Source organism: Hydractinia symbiolongicarpus, chromosome 11 (genome assembly GCF_029227915.1).
Source record: "Hydractinia symbiolongicarpus strain clone_291-10 chromosome 11, HSymV2.1, whole genome shotgun sequence".
NCBI lineage: Eukaryota > Metazoa > Cnidaria > Hydrozoa > Anthoathecata > Hydractiniidae > Hydractinia > Hydractinia symbiolongicarpus.
The window spans coordinates 20,893,032-20,917,385 of NC_079885.1; the positions used below are offsets into that span (position 1 = coordinate 20,893,032).

Here is a 24,354-nt window from a genome sequence, read left to right on the forward strand (position 1 = left end):
GGTTCATGCCTCTTTCGTTAAGAATAGTAAGGCTTATAGGAGTTTAATAAAGTTTTTTAAGACCCAAGAATTTAGTATTTAGTGATAAAAGAATGTGTTTCACTTTACATAGTTTTGCCCTATTTCGATCATGATTAAAAAAATAGCCGACTTCGGGTAGCCGCCCTACCTTGGGTCAAAGAATGCACAAACGAGGCAAGATATAAAATACATAAAAGTAAACATGCTTGTCAGACAACTCATGCTCTTTGTGGAGCAAACAGGATCAATAGGTTTTAGGAGGAGTTTTATGAATAGCTCCGCCCGAATGGCTTCTTTTTACGATTTTTCACTCAAAACACTGAAGGGTGAAACTAAGTCTATGTCAGATTACAAGGGAAAAGTTGTTCTTATTGAAAATACAGCAACTTTATGAGGAACAACCACCAGGGATTACTTACAGGTTAATTTCAAGACTTATGTTTTTGTTAAATTTATTGTTAATGTTGACATATTGGATTGTTTGATCACTGAGATTGTTTTTAACGTATAAATACATGATTTTAGATGAACGAATTGATGGAGAAATACTCCTCAAAAGGTTTGTCAATCCTTGGTTTCTCTAGCAATCAATTTGGACACCAAGAAAACTGTTCCACTGAAGAAGTTCTTGATCAACTGAAACACATTCGTCCAGGAAATGGTTTTGTTCCAAAAATTGAAATGATGGGAAAAATAGATGTAAGCATATTTTAATACAATTGTATATACTAATTTTATTTATGTGTGACTTCATCATCATCATCATCATCATCATCATTCATGATGATGATGATGATGTGACTAATGATGATGATGATGATGATGTGACTTATGGGCCTTATTGCCTAATCTCTTGAAAGCTATTGGGATAGTTATGTGACTTGGTTGGCTGTGGTGATCGCTATTTATGCTATATATATATAATATAAATTACTTTTTTGCAGGTCAATGGAAATAATGCTGATCCGTTATTTAAATTTTTGAAAGAAAAATTACCGGTACCCTCTGACGATACAGTTAGTTTTCTTGACAATCCCGACTTCATTATTTGGAGACCTGTCCAACGAAGTGATATTGCATGGAACTTTGAGAAATTTCTTATTGACCGAAGTGGTGTCCCAGTAAAAAGATTTAGCAAAAAATACTTGACTAAGGATATTGCTGAAGATATAGAAAAATTGCTGTAAAATTATCGAAGTCTGAAGATGTTTAATTCACCTGATTTAACCATTTTTGCTTTTTAAATAAGGTTTCTAAAGTTTGGTAAAAGGTTTTACAAACTGCCAAAATAGTGACTATTTTTCAAAGTTTATATTTAACTAGTATTTACCTAATATATAAAATATTTTTTTATATTTTGATTGTCTAAACAGGGTTTCTTAAATACAATTTCTTTTAGTTCTCAACTTGAGCCAAAAAAGTTACCCCGTTGTTCGGTTTCGTTAAAATTCTAGGTATATATTTATAAATTGTATAAACTTAAACAATTTTCCAATATTTATGATTTTATGTTAGTAACCGTTTGTACAACAGACTATCATGAATGATGCAAAAATATATTGTAAAACTAATTTTTAGTCTTTTATTGGATTTTCCAACAACCCAGAATTTTCTTGCGTATGTAGCCTAAGAAGAATCATTGCGTCACTTTTCGTTTCCTGCACATCTCCGTGTGGGGGATCAATTCTTAGTTTTTGATGACCAAGCATGTTTCTATCGTAATTCTGACGCACGAAGTTAATTACGATTTCATATTAAAATGATTATTTTCCAATTAAGTTTTGCAATTATCCGCAGTTGATGAGGTCTGTATTTAAATGGATAGGTTATAAAGGTAAAGTTCATGTAGGTTATAATTACGTTGATTGAGACAAAGAAAATTATTACTGACTCGATAAACCAGAATTAATAGATATTAACCTTGTAACTAACTTATTATACGTTATACTTAGCAAACACAACTTTTACTTTCGAAGATTGTAAAAATAGTGAAGGAGGAAAAACTTCAGAGTGGTTCCATTGTAAAATGGATTATCTTTTTAGTGTATGTTGATATGGAGCTATAGTGTATCACTTTCTAATCCCGTCGCACTTTGTAATCCTATCGTATTTTTTAATTCAATTTTGTTACACTTTGTATTCCTATCGCACTTTGTAATCCCAAACCTATCTCAATTTATAATCCTTTCATGACGCACGTTGTAATCCCTCGACATTTCGCACTTCGTAATTCCACCTTGTTACACTTTATACTAATTCTTGAAATTATTTTTAAAATTTACTCACAATATTGATAAAATATTCTTCAGGATAAAGAAAAAAAATGGTATATATTCCATTCATTTGATTTTCAATTAAATTGGATATTTTCAATTTAATTTGAAATACTCAAAACGAGCACGTGGATCTTTGATTTTTGTTTTAAATATTTGTATCATATTACGATAATAGATTTCACGAGCAAGATTATTTTTTTCTTCAATTTTTTTTGTAATATTGTATATTGTAACTCTGCCTTTAGGGTTATTAACAAGAAACTTCTATAGAGACTTTTTAAACAAAGGTGTGTAACGTATATTAATGAAAAAAAATGGAAAAGAAAGAACAGTAACCAAAATTAATATCAAATGAGTAAAAGTTAAGTTTTTAAAGTCGATAAATAATAAATGTAGATTCATAGCACGAAAAATACATGCAGATCAACAGAATGGAAATTTCTCCTTCATTTGCACGAAATATTCTGTGTTTGTACGTTTCATTAGCTTAGAAAAAATTGGAGAAAAAGTATTTAAATTCGTGTATAAGAAACCAAAAGTGTGTAAATCAATCGAGAAAAATCTCATACTCATTAATTCTCGTCCCAAGAGCTCTTTGAGATTAAAACCTTGAAAGTAGTTTTAGTAGTCTCCTTCCGAGTTTACCTCAAAGAGCTCTGGGGTCGAGAATGATACTCATTATTTTTAAGGATTACAAGTTGCGATAGGTTTGGCGATGGGATTACAAAGTGATACACTACAGGGCGAGTTGAAAAAAAGCAATGCAGATGTTGAGAAAGAAACTATATTAGGATCAAATTAGTGGTAATAAATTTAAGTTAACTTTCAAGGGACCGAAAAAAATGATTCTGCTAGGCGAATGTTCAAAAAAACATTAATGTCGTCAAAAAAGGCAGTTCTGGGAAATAAAATTAGACGAATACAGAGGCAAAAGGCTCTAGAAAGGTCAAAATAAGATAATTAGAGTGAGAGTTACTTATAATCATCTAGAATCAAAATTTAACAATTTTTTAGTCTCTCTCTGTAGAAAAATTAGCTGTAATGTTTCACCATGCACGTGTTAGTTTTAAAAAAATCGGATGTAAAAAAACTCGTTCGCACGTTGGAATTCTGGAGTTTGTTTCAAAAATCGAGCAAATGTTCCGGTTACGAGGGTAAAAATTGCCTGAAGTGTCTAGAAAAATGTTTCCCATTAGCGAATGTTCCACTTATCCGGGGTTCCACCTATAGGTATTCCGCATATCGAAACTGTTCCATTAAAATACTTGGCGGGAAGATACTAATGTGTAAGATTTTTAAAAACGTTTAAAAATAAATTCCTACGAATATATTTATTTACACGTACGAATTCGTTTTCCCCGAATTAAAACATGATGTCAACACCGGTAACAATTGAAAAATATGCTAATACAGCTACTATCGAAAATTCGAAGGATGTGTAATATGTAAATGTTTTTAATTTAAAACACATATTGACGAAACACGAGAACGTGAAAACATAAAAATTACTGAAGAATTGCATAATTGATGTACATTCCTTGTTTGTTTTATTATTGATTCAACCTCGTCCCCAGGGCTCTCTTGCTCTCAAGCAAACAGATTGTAAGTAAAAAATAATTTGATGACACCATTGGGATCAGAAATGACGTCACACATGTCTAAAAAGGCCATTTTCCCAATTTTGAAATAATTTAAATCGAAGAAAATTGATTTCATTTACAAAATATGTCATATTTGTACAAAAGTTTTTCTTATTTCATTCAACAATAAGAAAATGTTGATGTTCTTATCATTAAACTTAGTACGCTTAGAATATGGCATTAATAGATGTTTGAGGTAAGAAAAACAATTATAATGACGTCATTCTGTCAAATTTGTCTGTTTTTTTTATCCAAAGGGCCCATATATCTCTAAACAGTTCTTAAATTTAAAAAATTTTTTATCCTAGACTGAAAAAAGGAATACCCTTTAAAAGCATTTCAAATTTACCTTTTAATTGCAAGCTTTAGACCTGCCACTGAACATAGAACCTTTTTAATCATTTGATGCTATTTTGGAATGAATTTTGCGCCTCTTGGCTAATTAGAAGATAATGATCTCTATCGCAAATTTAGAATTATAAAAAATAAGGTGGAACACTGAGGCTAAGTAAACTCACAATTAAGCAACAGTGAAAAGTCAAGGAGTAACCTGGGTAAAGGTTGGTGGTATTAATAACTTGAAACGAGTGGTAAAATCTTCCGACATTTGAAGTAGGTGAAGACAAACGACGAAAAGCTCTTTTGACATATCTATATATGTTAGCTTTCGCCAACGTTACCCCTGACATAATCTTATACTTGTTTAACAACAAAATTAGATTACTATTATTATTATTCCTAATATTTATACATGATATGGCGACTTTAAAATTGGAAACACTGTTATCAATGTATGTCCTGTGTTCGAAATGCATAGAGTAAGTATTTTCTTCGCATGGCATTGGTTGACCCGTAAATATGGTAAAGACACTCACTAAACATACCCGCACTGTAGACCGAGCCACGGATCTTGTGATTACGAAGCGAACTGAATGAACGAAAACTCAATACATACCAATCATTAACAGGAGTTGTTTTTATTTCTTTTTACATTTTGTTACAATACACAGATTCCTCCCTAAAAAGTTTACACCTTAATCGGTTGACTTTTCACAATAATTGGTCTTGGTCGGTTTTTAAAAATAATTTTCTGCTTCACAAAAGCCACAACATCGTAAGACGTTTCTTGTGGCGAATCAATATCCATCATTTCGCTTTCACATTCGGCATAACTTTGTTTCTTCTTCATCACAGCAAATGGTTTATCTAGTGGTGCTATTTTTCCAGTAAGAACATGATGGCCGACAATTAAGCTTGGATTTCCCTGAAAAACATGAAAACAAAGTAAGTATACAAGATTTTTAAGTCGATTAGATCATTTATTGGTTTGTATGCAGGGAATTCTCCTAATGATAACTTTTTTTTCCGGCAGAAATCTTTTTAGTCAAAATTATCACCGTTAAGCCTTCGGATATCCAGCATGGCTAGTTAGTTTCAAAGAAGTAAATTCCAGGAGTTTTTCAGTTTTCCTAGTGTTTTTCGATAAAAAAAAATATTTGAAAAAAAAACACGTATGGAATGAAAACCCCAACAAAAACATCTGTCGATCCAAACATAAAAAAATTATACCTATGCAGAAAAAAGACGACGAAGAAGGCATTAAATAATATCATCTTGCCACTTGCAAAGGAGCTAAAAGCACTAAAAAAAGTTTTCCTTAAACTATTATATATGGCGCATTAAGATTTTGTGGATACATATATATACAACTTGATAAAAAATGTATTAAAGGAACACAAGTACATTAAAATCATAACAATCCCTAGAAATTTTTAAATTGTGCAATTGAACTCACCACAAACAAAGGTCATGAAACAAAATACGTCTTAAAGTTGCAAAAGAAGACTCGAAAACTCCATCTGCCTTTTTTAGCATCAGTTAAAAAGAGGTTGGGAACTTCTTAGCGCATCTTTTTCACGGAAGTTTCGTTCCCAACTTCAAAATGTGTGTTTTAACGTTCTGATGAGAACGTGAAAATGGATGCAAAACCAGTAAAAAAAGTAAGTTTGTAACTGCTTTGAGTGTAACTTTGAAATTTAGAAAAGCTCAAACTTTTGTGCTTTTTTTTATCTGCAAATAATTCTAAACCAGTAAATATCTTAATATCTAGCCCTCTCCTATCTCGTGTACATATATATTTGTATTAAGATCTTCCAGGCAATGGAATGAAAACAAAGATGTTTTGATGATGAGAGAAATAGCTGCTATTGAAATACTAGCTTAAAAGTCTATGGTAGAAGGTTGCAGACACCTTGTGTGAAAATTTGATGAAGTTCTGGAAGTGAAACTTTGACTTTTCTAAGGAAAAAAATAGGGAAACAAAATCAAACGAGATGCGCTCAAAACCAACAAACTATTAAACAACAGCCCGAAACTTAGCTAGCAAAATTGAAACTTCGCTATAGCAGAGCTGAGAAAAACTGGATGTAGCTACCGACCTTTCAGTTAAGACGAAGTCAGCTCATAAAAAAATTACTTGCTTTGGAAATTTCTAAACATTTGCCTATGAATTAAAAACACAAGGAGAGTGCTTATTAAACTACAACACCACGAATAAAAATAAAATTTAAATCGTCGTTTATGTAGAAAACGAAAACTTGCAAGTACAGAAGATTTTACTTAATTTTTTTACGTAAATTGTAAAGTTAGAAAATGGAGGGTGAAATTGAAACTTTAAAAATATCGTTAAATGAAATGAATTGAAGCAAAAGATAACTACACTTGAAACTGATTTGCAAAGTTTACAACAAAAGCTGTTTACATACGATAACCTAAAACAATTCCCACAAAAGTTCAATAATTGTGCGGCTTGAAAATAACAAATTCAATCTCGTCATGGAAATTATACAACCTTATATATACAGATTATAGATTATACTGGGCATTTTTTTAAATTCCAGAGATAATAAGACGCAAATTTGACGCTCATCTCGAACTTTTCAACGCATTAGACGCATCAATGCAAGCGAGAATACAGCCAAATGTGAATGTGCAGAAACAGTTGGATTTTGTATTTAATTCGCACAAAGGCTTTTCTTCTCACTGTCTGAAGCCTAAACAAGTCCAATGCTCTTCTAAAGGGCAAGGATGTTGTAGGTGTCCTTCCTACGGGTTATGGGTAGTCGTTAATCTTTTAACTTCTTCCTGACACTATACCACAAAGAAGCACAAGAAATATCTTTATTGTGATGTGCCCTTTATCTTCAATTACATAGAAGACCAAGTGCAGTTTTTAAACAGTGTTGGTATTTCAGCAACCTCAGTTCATTTCAATAATAGTTCCACAAGCTCTTATGAAAGTTTGTTTGCTGAAATGCAAACTCACGAAGAAATCAATATATCAAAAGAGGTGAAAGAAGGGGATATACATTTACTCTGAGCTCATCCAGAGGCAATACTTTCCGAGCAAGACAGAACTTTATTGAAGTCAACTGTTTATAAAGATAATGCTGATAATAGATTAATGTTGATTGTTATTGACGAGGCTTATTGTGTAGAATTTTGGTAAGCATTGTTTCCTCTGATATATATCTATTTAAAAACAAACTACATCTTGGAAACTTTTTTGACTAAGTTAAAGTAAGTTATGACTAGCGCGTATTGTATTGTAGAAAACAACCTGAAGTAGATAAGCTACATGCAACTGTGCAGTTCGGGTGCAAGTCCCGATTATGTTTTTGTACAACAGCTGATCATGTCATACAATCACCTTAGATATATACATATATATCACCCTGACGAAGAAATAATCGAAATGTTGTAATGAATAATTTGTTTTTTTGACTTTATATACACATACTTTAAACTAACAAGATGCTGCTTTAAGAAGGAATATGTACTTTATGTATCTTCTTATGTATATTATGCAAATTCCAACCGGAAACATATATTCCCTGAAAAAAAGATCCGCAAAAGTAATGCTTCTGGATTTGAAAGCTATGAGAATATATTATATTAATAATATTATATTATTATTAAGAGAACGATTTCCAATGACAATCTACATAAAATTAAAATATCATGGTCTAGCATTTAAATGGTCTGAAAGAATTTTCAGCACATTTTAATAAGTGGGATTCAAAAAACACCATCTAGTCAATACCATGCAGCACAGACGAAAGCTATGAAACAAATCATCATAAAGAAAATCCCTAAGATAAACTCACGGATCAGAGTTATCTTTGCTACCACTGCTTTCGGAATGGGTGTTAATATTCTACATGTAGAAAATGTTTACCACATTACCCCACCCAGCAATCTTGAAGCTTATGTTCAAGAAATAGGACGAGCTGGCAGAAGTAAGCAACCTTTGATGTTTCGGCAAATAAAACAAATGTGGATAAAATTATGAACATTAACTTGCCTAAGAGAGCATATTCAAAAACAATTGGGTTTCAAGCACGAACTTCAAGAAAAATGTTGTTCAATCTGTGAAAAAGTGGAAACATAGAAAAGTCGACCACTGTAAGAACTCATTTAGCAGCAAAATTAAGAAATGAATTAAACTAGGAACTAAGTGTGGCCCTAACCAACATTAGTGAAGAAAATTTGATATTTTTGTACTCACGAAGAGCTTGCCGCTGACATTTGTAACACAAGCCTACAATCAAATACAGTTGCCCATGATTTATCCACATTAGATGAGAACATTACTAAAAGAAGTTTAAAACATAGTCAGTTAACATTCAGGTAGCAGATTGGAGTTAATAAGAAGGAAACTGGAATAATCATAATGGAACAACAGTGCAGATTGCATTATTTATCTGAAAATGGTGATCGTAATGCATGAGTACATGTTCGAGAGTTAGAAGTAATTAAAAAAAACTTACAAGTAAGAAACAAGGCCTGTTTGTTGATTTTGAAAAAATTATGTTATTACTGAATATGCAGCGTTTAAAACTTACGAGAAATTTGAAACAGTATTCCAAATAAACAATAATGATTATTGCAATCCTTCAATGTTTGTTACTTTAAAAATGCAGATTTACCAAAGCACCAGATGAGCTTACAAGTGCTACTGCTGAATCTCTTACATATGACCATAAAAAAAATTCCATAGGTTTACAGGTAAACGAATGACGTGCCAGTCAAATACACACTAATCGCACATGGATGGGTCTAAAGAAAAATTAATACCCTGCCAATGACCTAACTCTAACCACGCAGGCATGGGTTTACAGGTAAGTTAATACCGTGCCAGTGACCCTCACTCTAACCAAGCAGGCATGGGTTTACAGGTAAGTTAATACCGTGCCAGTGACCCTCTCTCTAATCACACACGCATGGGTTTACAGGTAAATTAATACCGTGCCAGTGACCCTCTCTCTAATCACACACGCATAAGTTTACAATTAAATTAATACAATTCCAGTGACCCTTACTCTAATCACACATGCGTGGGTTTACAGGTAAGTTAATACCGTGCCAGTGACCCTTGCTCTAATCACAAACGCATGGGTTTACAAGTAAGTTAATACCGTGCCAGTGACCCTCTCTCTAATCACACACGCATGGGTTTACAGGTAAGTTAATACCGTGCCAGTGACCCTAACTCTAATCACACACGCATAAGTTTACAATTAAATTAATACAATTCCAGTGACCCTTACTCTAATCACACATGCGTGGGTTTACAGGTAAGTTAATACCGTGCCAGTGACCCTTTCTCTAATCACAAAACACATGGGTTTACAGGTAAGTTAATACCGTGCCAGTGACCCTCACTCTAACCAAGCAGGCATGGGTTTACAGGTAAGTTAATACCGTGCCAGTGACCCTCTCTCTAATCACACACACATGGGTTTACAGGTAAGTTAATACCGTGCCAGTGACCCTAACTCTAATCACACACGCATGGTTTTACAGGTAAGTTAATACCGTGCCAGTGACCCTCTCTCTAATCACACACACATGGGTTTACAGGTAAGTTAATACCGTGCCAGTGACCCTTGCTCTAATCACAAACACATGGGTTTACAGGTAAGTTAATACCGTGCCAGTGACCCTTGCTCTAATCACAAACGCACAGGTTTACAGGTAAGTTAATACCGTGCCAGTGACCCTCTCTCTAATCACACACACATGGGTTTACAGGTAAGTTAATACCGTGCTAGTGACCCTTGCTCTAATCACAAACACATGGGTTTACAGGTAAGTTAATACCGTGCCAGTGACCCTTGCTCTAATCACAAACGCACAGGTTTACAGGTAAGTTAATACCGTGCCAGTGACCCTCTCTCTAATCACAAAACACATGGGTTTACAGGTAAGTTAATACCGTGCCAGTGACCCTCACTCTAACCAAGCAGGCATGGGTTTACAGGTAAGTTAATATCGTGCCAGTGACCCTCTCTCTAATCACACACGCATGGGTTTACAGGTAAGTTAATACCGTGCCAGTGACCCTAACTCTAATCACACACGCATGGGTTTACAGGTAAATTAATACCGTGCCAGTGACCCTCTCTCTAATCACACACGCATAAGTTTACAATTAAATTAATACAATTCCAGTGACCCTTACTCTAATCACACATGCGTGGGTTTACAGGTAAGTTAATACCGTGCCAGTGACCCTTTCTCTAATCACAAACGCACGGGTTTACAGGTAAGTTAATACCGTGCCAGTGACCCTTGCTCTAATCACAAACGCACGGGTTTACAGGTAAGTTAATACCGTGCCAGTGACCCTACTCTAATCACACACGCATATCGTTGTTGATATGACGAAAGGGCCAATTTCAAAATCGACAAAATTTTTTATTGCTGAATCTGAACAAGAAGATCCAGTTCTTTCATCTGCATCAGGATTTAAAGAGCTAATCTCACAGGTCTTCTGTATTTGATGTGGTCCAATCTCAATAATCATAATGTTGAATTATGACAAAAAGGCCAAATCCTACATTGGCCCTTTTTTCAAAATTTGTTAAAGTTTCACATAATGGCCAATCTCTACTTTGGCCTTTTTGTCAAAACGCTTTCTTTACTTTGTCACCAGGTTATAACCCTAATGCTGAGATTGGCCCAACATTGATGTTCTATCTTTTTCAGGTTTAAAGAAGTCATTACATTGTTTAGGCTAGTAAGTTTGATTTCCTAGGTTTAGAGAAGTCATTGCATTGCAATGTTTAGGTAAAAAGAAGTGTTTCTGCAGTTTAGATTAGATTAAAAAGTTTTATGGCAGCAGAAATTGCAAAACTACGTTGTCGACAGATTCAAGACTTTGTCTCTGGTGAGCATGTTTGGGTCGATGCAACCTACTTTGATGATCCAAAATCTGCACCAGAAACCGTTTCTCAACAAGTTGTGGTGAAGACAAAAAGGTCAGTTGCTTCTGGTAGTTGCAAAATAGTATTTGATGATGGAACTAAATCATATGTTGCTAAAGCTGAATTACATCCTGCTGGCAATGCCAGGATTGTGAATTCAAATGAAAACGATGAGGAAGATAGTGAGGAGAACGAAAATGAGGAATGGAAACCAGTGGAAGAAGAAAGCAGTGACGAAGATGAAGAAAATGAAAGAGCGGAGGCACGTACTTTCCTTGTTTTGTAATTTCAAAATTTACATTGACATCTTTCCTGTCTTTTTATTATCCCAATTTAAAATCAACCTTTGTGGGCGTATTTTCTAAAGTTGATTTAAAAAACCCTGTGTCATATCCCTTAAAATCTTTGATGTCTTGCTGTAAACTTAGATCTATCCTTTTCATATAGGAAGATGATACAGGGTTCACACCAGCGGCCAGTGAAAGGTTGTATTATTTGATGGATCAGAATCGTAAGCTGTTTGTTGGGAAGTTGATTCCTGGAGCAGATGTTGTCCACAACATACCCTTGGTAGATACTCAAAGAAAGTTTGAAATAGTTTCTGTAATTGATGCTAAACAGTGGGAGCACTTTGATGAGGACAGACATACTGAGGGAACGTTTATTGCATGGGACCTGAAATATGCTCAAGTGAAAGTAAGTGTATGCACCTGCACAAGTACACACAGACACACATGCACATACATACACACTAATAAGGTAAGTGCTTATTACACACACACACACACACACACATATATTTCTATTTTGACATACCACTAAGCCGCAAAAACAATTTCAGATGCAGCCAAGACGTCCAGAAGCCGCCTTGGAATTGGTTATTCCTGAATACATTCTTGTTGGTTACAAGAGCCATTTTCAAGAAGGTTGTGATGTTGTATGTGGGGAAGTATGTCAGTTTCGCGAGGATAAAGTTTACCACGAGTGGACAGCTTTAATCCAAGCTCCTTGTGAAGGAACACCACAAAAACCATAAAGCGCGGTAAACTGAACAAAAAAAAAGCAAGAAAGCGACTCAAGTTGGAAGGTAAAGAATACACAACCCAAAAGGGAAAGACGATGCCAGCAAGAAAACCAATGCAATGGGTAGAATGCAAGTGCAAGAACAAATGTGCAAGAATTTTCACCATAGAGGATCGAAATCTTTTATATGAGCGATATTGGAGTATTCGTTCAGACAACGAAAGGAGACAGTACATTCTCGCGATGACTTCAACAAAAGATCCTGCCCAAAGAACAACAAAGAAGGGAGAGAATTCGCGAAGAAACCAAACTCCTGTGTACTTCCTCAGTAAAACTAACAATGAAGAAGCTGAAGTCTGTGCAAACGTTTTCTTATCAATGTTACAAGTAACTAGAAAGTTTGTTCGATATACCCGTCAAAATGCAACTCAAGGCTTCATCGAAACCGGATAGCAGAGGTCAAAAGACTCCAAAACACAAACTAACTGATGTGAGACGAAAACAGGTTTTGGCACATATCAACTCATTCCCTAAAGTCCCTGCTCATTATGTGTGGAAATCAAGCCAAAAAATCTACATCGAAGATACCACAAACTTTTCCAAACTAACTGTAATCAAAATGCATAGACTGTATCTAGCTGATTGTCAAAAGGAGGGTGTCAACGATCCTGTAGCGCTTAGTACTTACAAAGAAATTGTTAAATCTCAAAATATAGCAATACATAAACCAAAAAAAGACCAATGCAAAATCTGTGTTAAATATACTAGAAGTAATCCCAAAGAAAAAGAAAAATTAGAAAAGTAAAAGAAGATGCCAGTCTACTTGTATTCAATTTTGATCTTGAAGCCGTGTTGTATACACCATGTGATAAAGTCAGCACAATTTTCTACATGAGGAAGTTGTGTACGTATAACTCTACTGCCTTCAATTTAGTCACGAAAACGGGACAGTGCTACATCTGGGATGAAAGTGAAGGAAAACGAGGAAGTAATGAGATTGGTACTACTATCCACCGCTATTTGGAACAGTTTCATGGTAAAGAAGTGGTAATGTTTTCAGACACGTGTGGAGGTCAAAACCGTAATCAATACATAGCTGCCTTGTTATTGTATATGGCACATAACCACAAAACCATCAAATCAATCGACTATATTTTTATGGTTCAAGGGCACTCCCACATGGAAGTGGACTCGATGCACTCAGCTATCGAGCGAAAGTCAGGTATACCTCTTATCTACCAGTTTTTTTATATAAACAAAGTTAATATTATTCTCTATAATCGAACATGAACATTCTTCAAACTTCAACATGCATGCATTTCTAGTAACGTAGAAACGATTAAAATACTAAGCTTTATGTTATCCGTACAGCACTGATCTATTTAAAATTTTATATCAGTATTCAAGTTTACTTTTGTTTTTCAAGGTGGATTGCAGATATACGACCCTTATGGATGGACTGTTGTAGCATCAATTGCCAGGAGAAATCCTTATTTTGTTGAAAACTTGGAACACACTGACATCCTTGACCTGAAAAAGTTGAAGCAGGATATGAAAGTGACAAATGTCAATAAAGATGACGATGGCCAAAAAGTCAGAAGGAACAATGATGGGAGTATTACCTGGATGCGGTTCGAAAAGGAACAACCAGACACCATTCTATACAAAGTCACATATGATCAAGCCACACCGATCAAAAAAATGAAGGTTATTCGAAGTATGCGCCAGAATGTAGCTTCAGAGGCCTCAGGTTACACTTTACCAAAAGCTTACACTAGCAAACTTCTAATATCTAAAGCCAAGCATGAGGATCTTTTGAAACTTTGCAATGACCTAACCATCCCAACCCCCCACCATCAATTTTATAAAGATCTGCTATGTCCAGACCAAGAGGTCGAGGAGAGTTTCTCTTCTGTCATTCATTATGACATTTACTTTTCCAGTTTAGTTTATCAAAGACCTTGTAATTTTCGTTTTTTCGGTTAATTATCTCGTTTAAAGTATTAAGAACTGCTTTTTGATTTATAGTTCCTTTATTAGACCTTTTTAAGCATATTTTAACAACTTTTAGGCAAAACATACTTCTATGCAAAAAGGCAAACCTCAAAGAATTTTCTATAGTGAAACATGAAAAAAGGGCCAATCTCTTAACTAGGACCCATTCCTCCATATCCATCATGAAGAATACAACTAGACAATAGGCAAAAGAAAGTTAAAACTGTCACCCTCATAATTCATTTAAATGGTAACTGGTGCATTTGCGAGACAAAAGAAATTAAAAAAAAAACGGTTAAAAAAAACTTTGCTATTTCCCGAAATGCTGATTTTGAGATTGACCCTTTTGTCATATCAACATTGATATACGTTTACAATTAAGTTAATACAGTTCCAGTGACTCACACTCATCACACACGCATGGGTTTTATCATGCAAAGTAAAAAAAGTAAAATGATGTTGAGCATATATTTATATAATTAGGGAGGATAGAAATTTATAAGAATTAACCAATTAGGAACAAGCTGTTAATTACAGTTAATTATGGTAATTAACATTTTTTTCTGTAGGGCTGACAACCAAATCTCAGGATGTTGATGCGAGATCCTGTATATGTGCTTGTCACGTTCTACACTATTGATGGTTTCTTATATCTTCCCAGTCATTGTTCTAAATTTTCTGTCAATGATTTTTTTCTCATCCCAGCATTTAAACTGCTCCAGCTGTGGTCCACAATTTCGTTTTTCTTCACATCTCTACATTTTTACTGTGTACCTGTTCTTAAACTCACTGCTTTCACTTCCTTTTTATTTGGCCTATATATACTGCATTACGATCTTGACACTTGATTTTGCAACCAACATTGCTTTGTTTTCCCAGGTCAATTTTGACAGTGCTTTTTAGTGTATCTTTAAGAGTTAAAAATGAATTGCTCTTGTGTTGCTTTAAAACCTCAATGAAGGATCTCGCTGGTAAAAATTTTGACACTGATATATTCCTCTGATGTTTCACTGTTGTCTTGTTTGGATCTTGTGTTTATTTTATTTTCTACTTGCGTGATAACTTTCTGATTTTATCCATTTGCGAATAATGCATTCTCAATAATTAATTGCATGTCCAATCTCTAGTTTCTTCTCCTTTTCGTTACCGACTACACTGTTGTGGTTTGATTTAGTAATGAAGAAATGACACTTTCTTCACAAGATTTCTGATGGTTTGATTCGAAGTTAAGGTGCTGGTCAGTGTGTTTTGCTTTACGGTACACTGAAACTGAAATGGTACTATGCTTGTGCTTGACCAACGTGTCAAGGAAAGGGATGCTTCCATCTTGTTTAAGTTAACAGTCAATTTGATTTGCTAGTGGGGGCCATTGATGTGTTCATAGAACACTTCTAAATGAGATCTTTTGATTATACAGTGGAATCCCTCTAAAGCGGACACCATTGGTGCAAAAAAAAGTGTCCGCTTTAGAGGGATGTCCGCTTTATAGGAAGTTGACCAAAAAATTAGTTTTAGACCTAATTTTGACCAAAAAAGCTTTTTTTGTAGTACTGGCGGGTATCATGGGGTGACTTGCAACACTAGGGTAGACGGCAACATCAATAGATTTAGCTTATCGAGCAAAGAACCCAAGTTGGCTGTGTAAAGTAAGTTTAGCAGCTCAAATTTGTCGGTGTTGCAACCAACCTTTAAGTGTTGCTAAGGTTATAAACTAAGAAACCAAGTTATATTACGAAGATATATTTCATTTATCTTATAGGTCTTTCAATACACGTTTTTCTCCCTATTTGAAATAATCTTTGATTGAGGATTGTTTTCTATTTTGAAGCTGAAGTTCCTCAATCTTTTTCGTAATGGTTGACAACATTTCTTGGCATGTATCATCAAAAATAGTAGATCGCTTAATTTTATCAAGCATAGTGATTAGCTCGGTGAAACCAAGCATTTCTTCTTCAACCACGTCTTCACTCTCATCATCATCCTCGGAAATCTCTTCGACCTGACATGCCATCTCTGGATTTTCAATTGCGTTAATGCTAGCTTCTCGGATTAATTTCCAACGCCTCCTCTTTAAGCATTACACCATTAGGGTAGATGTTAGAAGCGCAACATCTTTTGTACCATTCGAATAAGATCTCATTTATCTTGTGATACTTGCCATGGCGGTTACGTTTTTTTGTTTTCTCACGAAAAATTTCATGTTGTTCACGAATTTTCTTTTCGTCTCTTAAAATATTTGCTGCGGCTGTCTTTCCAATCTTGTAAATGTCTGCTAGTTTTCTACATCCAAGTTCTGGATTTTTTTTGGCGAAATCCAAAAACTTGATCTTATCATCTAATGATAAAGTTTTCTTCGCTAGTTTACCAGCAAGCTGCTGCTTCGACATTGCCATGTTGAATGTGCATTAGAAATTCAAAATTCGAAATTCTTTCCAGTTTAAAATTTTACGCTGCAATGTCTTCACGATTCGAATGCTATTTTAAAGTTAAAGAAGCTGAAGAGAACACAGATATGTCGAACGTTCAACTAAATGAGATGCTTCTCAAAAACATTGACCAACAGATTGAGATTATCCTTATAAAACAGAAAGAATATCGCTTCGACTCGTTTATCCGTGGATACCATGCTTACATGGACATATGGAGCCCAAAAGTCGGAGAAGAGAATTTTTGTTTAAAAGCGGAAGAAGATAACGAACATGACAAGTTTGCTGTAGCTGTTACAGATGACGATAAAGTAGTTGGGCACGTCCCTAAAAACCTTAGCAAACTATTCAACAAATTCATGTCGCTTCCTAACTGTACCATCGGATGTAAAGTGACTGGGAAGCGAGTGAACCGTGGTGCTGGCTACGGACTAGAAATTCCTGCCCAGTACCAATTAATTGGTGTTGAAAAGGCAGTTGAGTGGGCCGAGAAAAATATAAGGAAAGTGTTGGACTCGGTAAATAACAAAACTCAAAGATGTACTAAGTAAAATGGTTTAAATTTTAAGAAAAAGTGACATTTCATCTCGTTATTTTTCCATTGTCCGCTTTATAGGGAGTGTTTATAAGGGAAACTGTCATTTGGTGCAAAGATTTTTGTCCGCTTTATAGAGTGTCCGCTTTATAATCGTCCGCTTTATAGAGATTTTTTTATGAGAGTTTGACCTAAATTCTGCCGGTGCAAAAATTTTTGTCCGCTTTAGAGGGCTGTCCGCTTTATAGGGTGTCCGCTTTAGGGGGATTTCACTGTAGCAAATTACGTTGTCAACGAATCTTTTTCAAACCTTTGGGTGTCTGTCTGATGTGACCAATGCTGTTGTGTCATGCACTTGCATGTATATTTCAGCAACTACTGACAATGAAAAAGGTGTTTATCGCTTCTGGTCAGCTGTAGGTCAGGACCACTGAAGTAACAAGGGTAATCCCTTTGGGTGTAAAGCCACATAGACAAAAAAGTAAAAAAAAAAAAAAAAAAAAAAAAAAAAACGCCCTTAAATTCTCTTTTATAACCAGGTAGGGCAACATTGTTTATTGAATCTGTAGGCTACTGTGAGCCAACTCTGCCTACAGAATTTGGGGTAAAATCAAGAGTTAGTTATTTATTAAGAAATACTGAAAAGTGACTGATTGTAATTATGAAAATAAACAGGTACAATCAGTGAAAGTATATCATAAGAAAAATAGTACAGTATTAAGATATTAAATATTAAATATATTATTAAGGACTTGATATAGCAACTAACTATGTCATTAGGCAGAGCACCATCTCCAACATTTATTATTCAGTGCTTCAAAAGTAAATTTAGGCATGCAGCAAAAAGCGCAAACGTCAATTATAAACAGCTACCTAAGATACACGGGCTAGATTTCTAGGCCACAAATGCTACGGAATCAAGAGCTTTCTCATGGATTGGCCTGTGTTCTTGGTACGTGTGAAAATGTGTCATTCAGAGGTTGAAGCTACCAGAACTTGATGAAAACAAAAAATAGAAGTTTTTTGAAAAGTTTTAAGACTATCACCTGCTTTGTCTCACTGCAGCGTACTTGGATTTGTTAGACTTCGAGTGTGAATCCCTCATGCCATTCGAAGTAAGCCCAGCAGTAAGGATAACCACACTAGATCTTTGAGATTTAGCCAATACTGCATGACAAACAATGAAATAATCGATTTATATATGGCAAACTATAAAGTTATTGAAGACAATGACATGAGAAAAGTTTCTTACTGTCTTAAGAATTTTTGAAGGCAAAATGGGTAAAAAACCTATGAAAGCTATGCACCAAACAATACATCTGAAAATAACAGGTCTCAAAAATTAAAACACAGCCACCAGAAAAGCTTCATCCATTGACAAAAAGCTTGTAGCACTAGAAATAAATAAAATTCTTGATGGACAATTTGCTGATTTCAATGTCTCCATTTTTAAAGACGCAGAGTGGATGAATATCCTATCTTTATCCGACGATATTAGTTACAGTGATGACCAGATTATTGCCCTGTCAACACATTTTAAATCCAGCAGGTTTTCACATTGTATGCTTAATACAGGAGTGGAAATCGGGCAAGCGCTAAAGTTTGGTGATCTCCAAACAAAAAATCCAATCGTTTGGCGACATATATCATGTGTTGTAAGGAGCATTTTCCAAATATTTGTTTACTTCTTTTCGTGTCAATGTCAATCAGTGTCTAATTTAACTGATGGAAAAATGTTTGAGCATTTTGAAGATGATAATGAATGATTGTAGGCTTCGAATGTCGCATAAAACGAATTCCTGATATTATCAGATTTAAAGCAACAACAAACTGTGGTCAGATCAGGATCGCAACAACATTATTGACAAAGCAGTCAAAATTCTGGTTTCGAAATAGTGTACCACACAGATTGATCACTCTGCGAAGCAACCATTGCCAGTGAATGAAACAGATTAAGACAGTAAAGAGGAAATTGATTTTAATTTAGAAAATGTTGTTTTGTAAAAATTTTATACCACATTACAGTTTTTTTTTTTAATTTTCTTTTTAGCTTTTTTTCCTCTAACATAAAACACAAGAATCCAATTAACACAAAATCCAAAAGAACCTAAAAATAAAAAATGATCCTTGGTTTCACAATCTTTATGAAGAGCAGATAACCTCCAGTGAAAAAATAGTCCAGGCCCAGGTTGAGGGATGGATCAAGACTGCAAACAAAATGTCATACCATCACAGTAAATATGTGGTACGATGCAGCCTTTCTCTTAGTTAGAGTTTTCATGTAACCCTGCAGTATATACCTGCTATAGGTTACATCCTATGATGAAGCAATGTTTTGTCAATATATATTAACGTTTTTTACACTACTAAGGGGATTTATGAAGTGTAAGAGCAAGTAAGCGCATTATTTTCTTTGTGGAATTCCTGGCATTTTATGAAAATGAAACTCCAAAATTATTATAAATTTATTTATTTCACTTTTGTATTTATTTAAGAACACACATACAAACATACCCTTTCATCAAAATGCAGATCACCAATGTGAAGTCCAGCCAAATCATTTAACTCACTTTCCAAATTGCCTTGCAACTCAATAATCGTCCATTCCAATGGTTCATCTACCCTAAAAACATTAGGAGTTTTGTGCTTAATAAAAGATATTTATGAGTACCTGTTGCAAGAAGAATCATAACAAAATGAAACAATGCAAAAAGGTAATTTAATTATGTGATGACCCACATGTCTTTTGACAATGCTTTAAGACATTAAAGTTTGGATCTTACTTCACAAGCTTTGTTCCCAAGAAATTGTTTTTTAACTTGCACTCCTTTATAGCTAGCTATGGAAAAGTTTAGCTGCATAATCTTTAGTTTTGAAAGTTCTTATTTATTTATTAGTGAAGAATATATATATACACACAAAACAAATCTTTTCTGACAATGAAAATTCTTTGGGAAAAAAGAAGTTAACAAAATTTCTGCTGCATTTTGCTCAGATAAAATTATCTGTCGCTAAAAATATATATTTTTTCTTTTGTGATGGGGATTGTGCAACAAGAAAGGTGCTTAAAATAATGAGCGGTCATTTGGCATTTGACTGTCAGGATACAAAAGGGGCAAAAAACGCTCATAAAATTTACGCAATGTAATAAAAAAACATTGTTTATCAATAACTTAGTTATACGGCAAAGCAACTCTGAGCAAACAAATCAAATTTATATCAAGAATCGACTAGACCATCTAAAACAGTTTCATATCGCTGTGGGTAAATTAAATTGAAAATTTTTTATTTAATTAATATGCTATTTTTTTACTAGTTTTCAAAATTAAGCCTTGTACCCAAATATTTTACAGCTTAACAAATTGTAGATGCAAATTTTTTATAATGTATGAAAGTTATACTAATGATAAAATATGTGTGTCCCTTTTGTTACACAGAATTTAGTTGTTTAATACATTTTGTCCCACAAATAATTACAAAGTTTAATTAAAGAACTCCCTTTTTTACTATGCACTTATATTGTGTTTAGAATTATGGTCACATATATTTCTCCGTATTAATTTTTTGACCCTGAAAAATTGACTTAACATTTTAAAATCTTCACATTTGTAGTGACTACCAGGGATATAATATTTTAAGCGCTACAAGAAAAAAACAGTGATGTGCAAGGTGCTCAAATTAAAACGCTCAAATGGTGAAAAGGTGAGGGGGGAATAACGCAGGAACTCCAATTTTTATTATTATTTTTGTTGGAAGAAATAAAACGATAATAAAAACAGTAATTCAAAATAGTTTTTAAAAAAAAATTGTGAAACAAAGTTTAATGAGGCCTTGCATTTTTGTGTCAAAATCTCTCCGGTTTTGATAACAAAATTTTGCAAGCAACCACGAAATCCTGAAACAAAGTTCCTATCTTTTGCTTTTAAGGCTGCTAAGTAAGACATACGGTACTACTTAAAGAAAGATACTATTATCAAAGACTATACAAGAATTCCTTTTTCAGTTTACACAAAGTTCAAACCACACATAAAAAGTTACAAGGTTCCTAAATTATATGTAAACTTACAATTTCACAACGATCTGTACCATGTCATGACAAGTTATTGATATATTTGTTTATAGATTTCTAAAAATAATGAAATAAAACAGCAATTAAACAAAAACTTTACTAAATGTTCAACTGCATTTGATGCTGTCCAGCAATTTGATTATCAAAACAATAGGCCAAATCCTTTCCTTTTTTCTTTTCTTCTCACAATTTCTATTTAAAAGCTATGGTTATTGATAAAGCAACTATTTTCTTAAAGGAAAATATAGCCTTTAAAAAATGACCAAAATAACATTTTTTTTGTAGAGAATAATATAGCAACCATAGTTGCTATATGGTGCAATGGCATGGAAACTTGCTTTGCCCAAAAGAATTGTGAGGGATCTTTTAGGTTCATAAAACTTTACACTAAACCACTATGATTAAAAGAGACAAAGTTAACAACACAAAAGTACCACTCTTTCTCATACATAGAATAAACCAGGTACAATATCAGCAATATTAAAAATGTTAATTGTTGTCGTTCGCTGCATGTTCTCTGATCGATCTGTGAAAGTGGTAGTTACTTTTTTAGTCCCTACAGCTTTAAAGGATTAAAATTTCATCTTGACCTCTGTTTACTATGTTAAGAAATAATATTTCATCATTTATATTCAAAATTATAAAGCAAATAAAGATACATTTTTTTTGTGGTTACAACATTCCACCTTAGCGAAAGCTAGCATTCTGAAAAAAATTTTTTTTGGATTGAACTAAACTTGACGTCATCTCAAGGATGGCCAAAGAAGACTCTTGAGCAGTGTGCGTCCAAAAAGGCAAGACCCCTGGATACTCTTCGAAAACGAGTTTTACCATAAGATGTTTTATAGTTTGCAACTTTAACGTCAAATATATATCTTGCTAAAAAATCAAAATAAGAATATTTTTGTAATTAATAAAATACTTAACTAGAGCAGATTTTTGATTACATTTTTCTAAGAAGTGGCAGGTGCGATAAGCTTTAGAAACCCTCAAAAAACTTAGGTAAAAAGATGCACTGGTGGACTATCGTAGAATTACGTACACACTTTATAGCTGATTTTAATTGTTTTAAACAACCTTTATCAGACAGAAGACTATCATACTACTACAGACCATGGATGCTATTTTGTGTTTTTAGAGTTCACTCCTTTTAATAATTTTTCACCAATAACAGCAGGGAAAGGGGTCAAGTAACAAAAGGCAAAAAAATAAATTATTTATCACATAATGACAGCTATTTGATAAGAAAACTGGTAAATAGAAAAAAAGAAAGAAACTTAAACAAATATATAGCTACGAATAGTTTTTTCCATACTGTTCACTCCGACACAGATTCCGCTTCTTCCCGCGTTAAATACTGAAGGAGAGATTTAAAGATGGTAGAAGTAGACGTAAACAAAACGCTAAAGAAATGACTGGCAAATTGTGACAGAAGAAAGCCCTGGGGACGAGGCTGTGAAAAATTGTACTACAAGTAATAATAATAACAAAAGAATAACAACAAAAAACAACGCATAAATTATCTTGTAGGTGTCAGGATATGTGGGGTATAAGAAGGATATGAATAATTTTTGCAAGAATAGATTTTTGCTGAATTCGCGAACTTTAATTCACGCGAATTTTCATTTTATAAAAATACTAAGCGATTTTCCACAAGGTAGTGGGAGGATGGATAAATAAACGGCTTTCTTGCATTCGCAGATAAAGAATTTGTTTCTGGATTCAATGTTTATATATTTTTTCCTTTTCCATTATTCACATTTTTCCTTATTGAATTATTTCATTTTTTCCCCGCCTTCATCAGCATACGCTTTGTCATATACTCTATTTTAACCATGATTGCATTTCTGCGCCACTAACAATGCTGAATTAACCTAAAAATCCAGTACTCATCTGGCAGTGTTTGGTTGTAATAAATTAAACATATACGTAAGAATCATACCTTTTTTTAGCCTGTTCGCAAAAAAAAAAAAAAAAAAAAATCAGAACTCTTGTTATTGGTGGCTTAGCCTACCTATAATGTTTTTTTAAATCGTATTCCAGTCTATGCTGTTATCACATGTTTTGTGTAGTGGGTGATTATTGGTCGGTTTTTCATGGAAGAGAAAGAGCAGTACGAAATAACGTTTTATATCTGAAATAAAAAAGTTTATATCATAACAGATTATAATAAACTGACAATTTGGAGTAAAACTTTCCCAATTTTAAAACATTGCCACTTGTCCGTTCAGTCATTATCATTGAATAATATAGATATTACGATGTCATGAACAAGATATTTTAGGCTACATTTCGACAGCTTCGGCTGGAGCTACTTCCTGAATTGTTGGGAGACATTTACGTAGTTGAAATTATGGCGGTAAGGGGATTTGGGAGTCAAGGTTCTTTGTTTTGTCTTCGTTTGATAAGGCAGAGATGGTACTGCATGGTAGTGCATTCGGCTTGTAATCATAAGGTTTCAGGTTCGAGTCCCCCACATAGTCCTGGCATACTTTGTATGTAGTGTTTTCATCCTATTTGGTGCCATCTACTGACGGCTAATCGGCTTGTGTGGCAGGGAAGCAAGTTGGAGCAATGCTATACATATCTCTAGCGGTAATGAAACATAGTTACTGTCGCAGGGGAGGAAGAACCAGCGGTTATGTTGGAATCTCCATCAAACTTCCTGTCAAAACTTTTTTACTTACTTAATTTCTAATCAAATAGCGCAGGCGTTTATTAAATTAACAAGAACATCTTGCATTACTATTAGCCGAATCGTTCCCTTGTGGCCCCTAAGCCTATTACAGAGCGGAAATAATCAAGAAGACAAAATACCCTGGAAACGAGGTTGCAGAAAAGCGAAACTAAAATGTGGAAAATAAACCTATACATCACGGTGGGCGATGAAAGAACTTTATATATATAGTACCTAATTATAGCTTGTTGTGAAGTGGTTTTTATGTATTTAATTTCATGACTTATTTATATGACTTACCGAGTGAAACCATCATATGAGACCAATTGTTTTTTTGTATTTAGTGTTTTATCAGAAAGGACAAAAATTAAATAAAATCTCAAAATTGACTATTTGCACAAACAGGGAAAATATTAATAAAGCT

General features: G+C 34.1%; 2 protein-coding genes across 2 annotated transcripts; one reads left to right on the forward strand and one right to left on the reverse strand.

Annotated features, from left to right (window-relative positions):
• The first annotated feature begins 205 nt into the window (after positions 1-205).
• LOC130613990 (glutathione peroxidase 2-like) lies at positions 206-2,663 on the forward strand. The gene is made up of 3 exons (XM_057435371.1): positions 206-442; positions 547-720; positions 966-2,663. The coding sequence occupies exons 1-3, from the start codon at positions 224-226 to the stop codon at positions 1,206-1,208; spliced, it is 636 nt and encodes a 211-aa protein (XP_057291354.1). The 5' UTR covers positions 206-223; the 3' UTR covers positions 1,209-2,663.
• A 2,226-nt stretch (positions 2,664-4,889) lies between these two features.
• On the reverse strand, positions 4,890-22,591 carry LOC130613903 (chromosome transmission fidelity protein 8 homolog). The gene is made up of 4 exons (XM_057435262.1): positions 22,569-22,591; positions 21,251-21,310; positions 19,699-19,807; positions 4,890-5,201 (listed from the first exon to the last, which is right to left on the reverse strand). Exons 2-4 carry the CDS (start codon positions 21,271-21,273, stop codon positions 4,965-4,967), a joined length of 369 nt encoding a protein of 122 aa, XP_057291245.1. The 5' UTR covers positions 21,274-21,310; positions 22,569-22,591; the 3' UTR covers positions 4,890-4,964.
• Between the last annotated feature and the right edge of the window lie 1,763 nt (positions 22,592-24,354).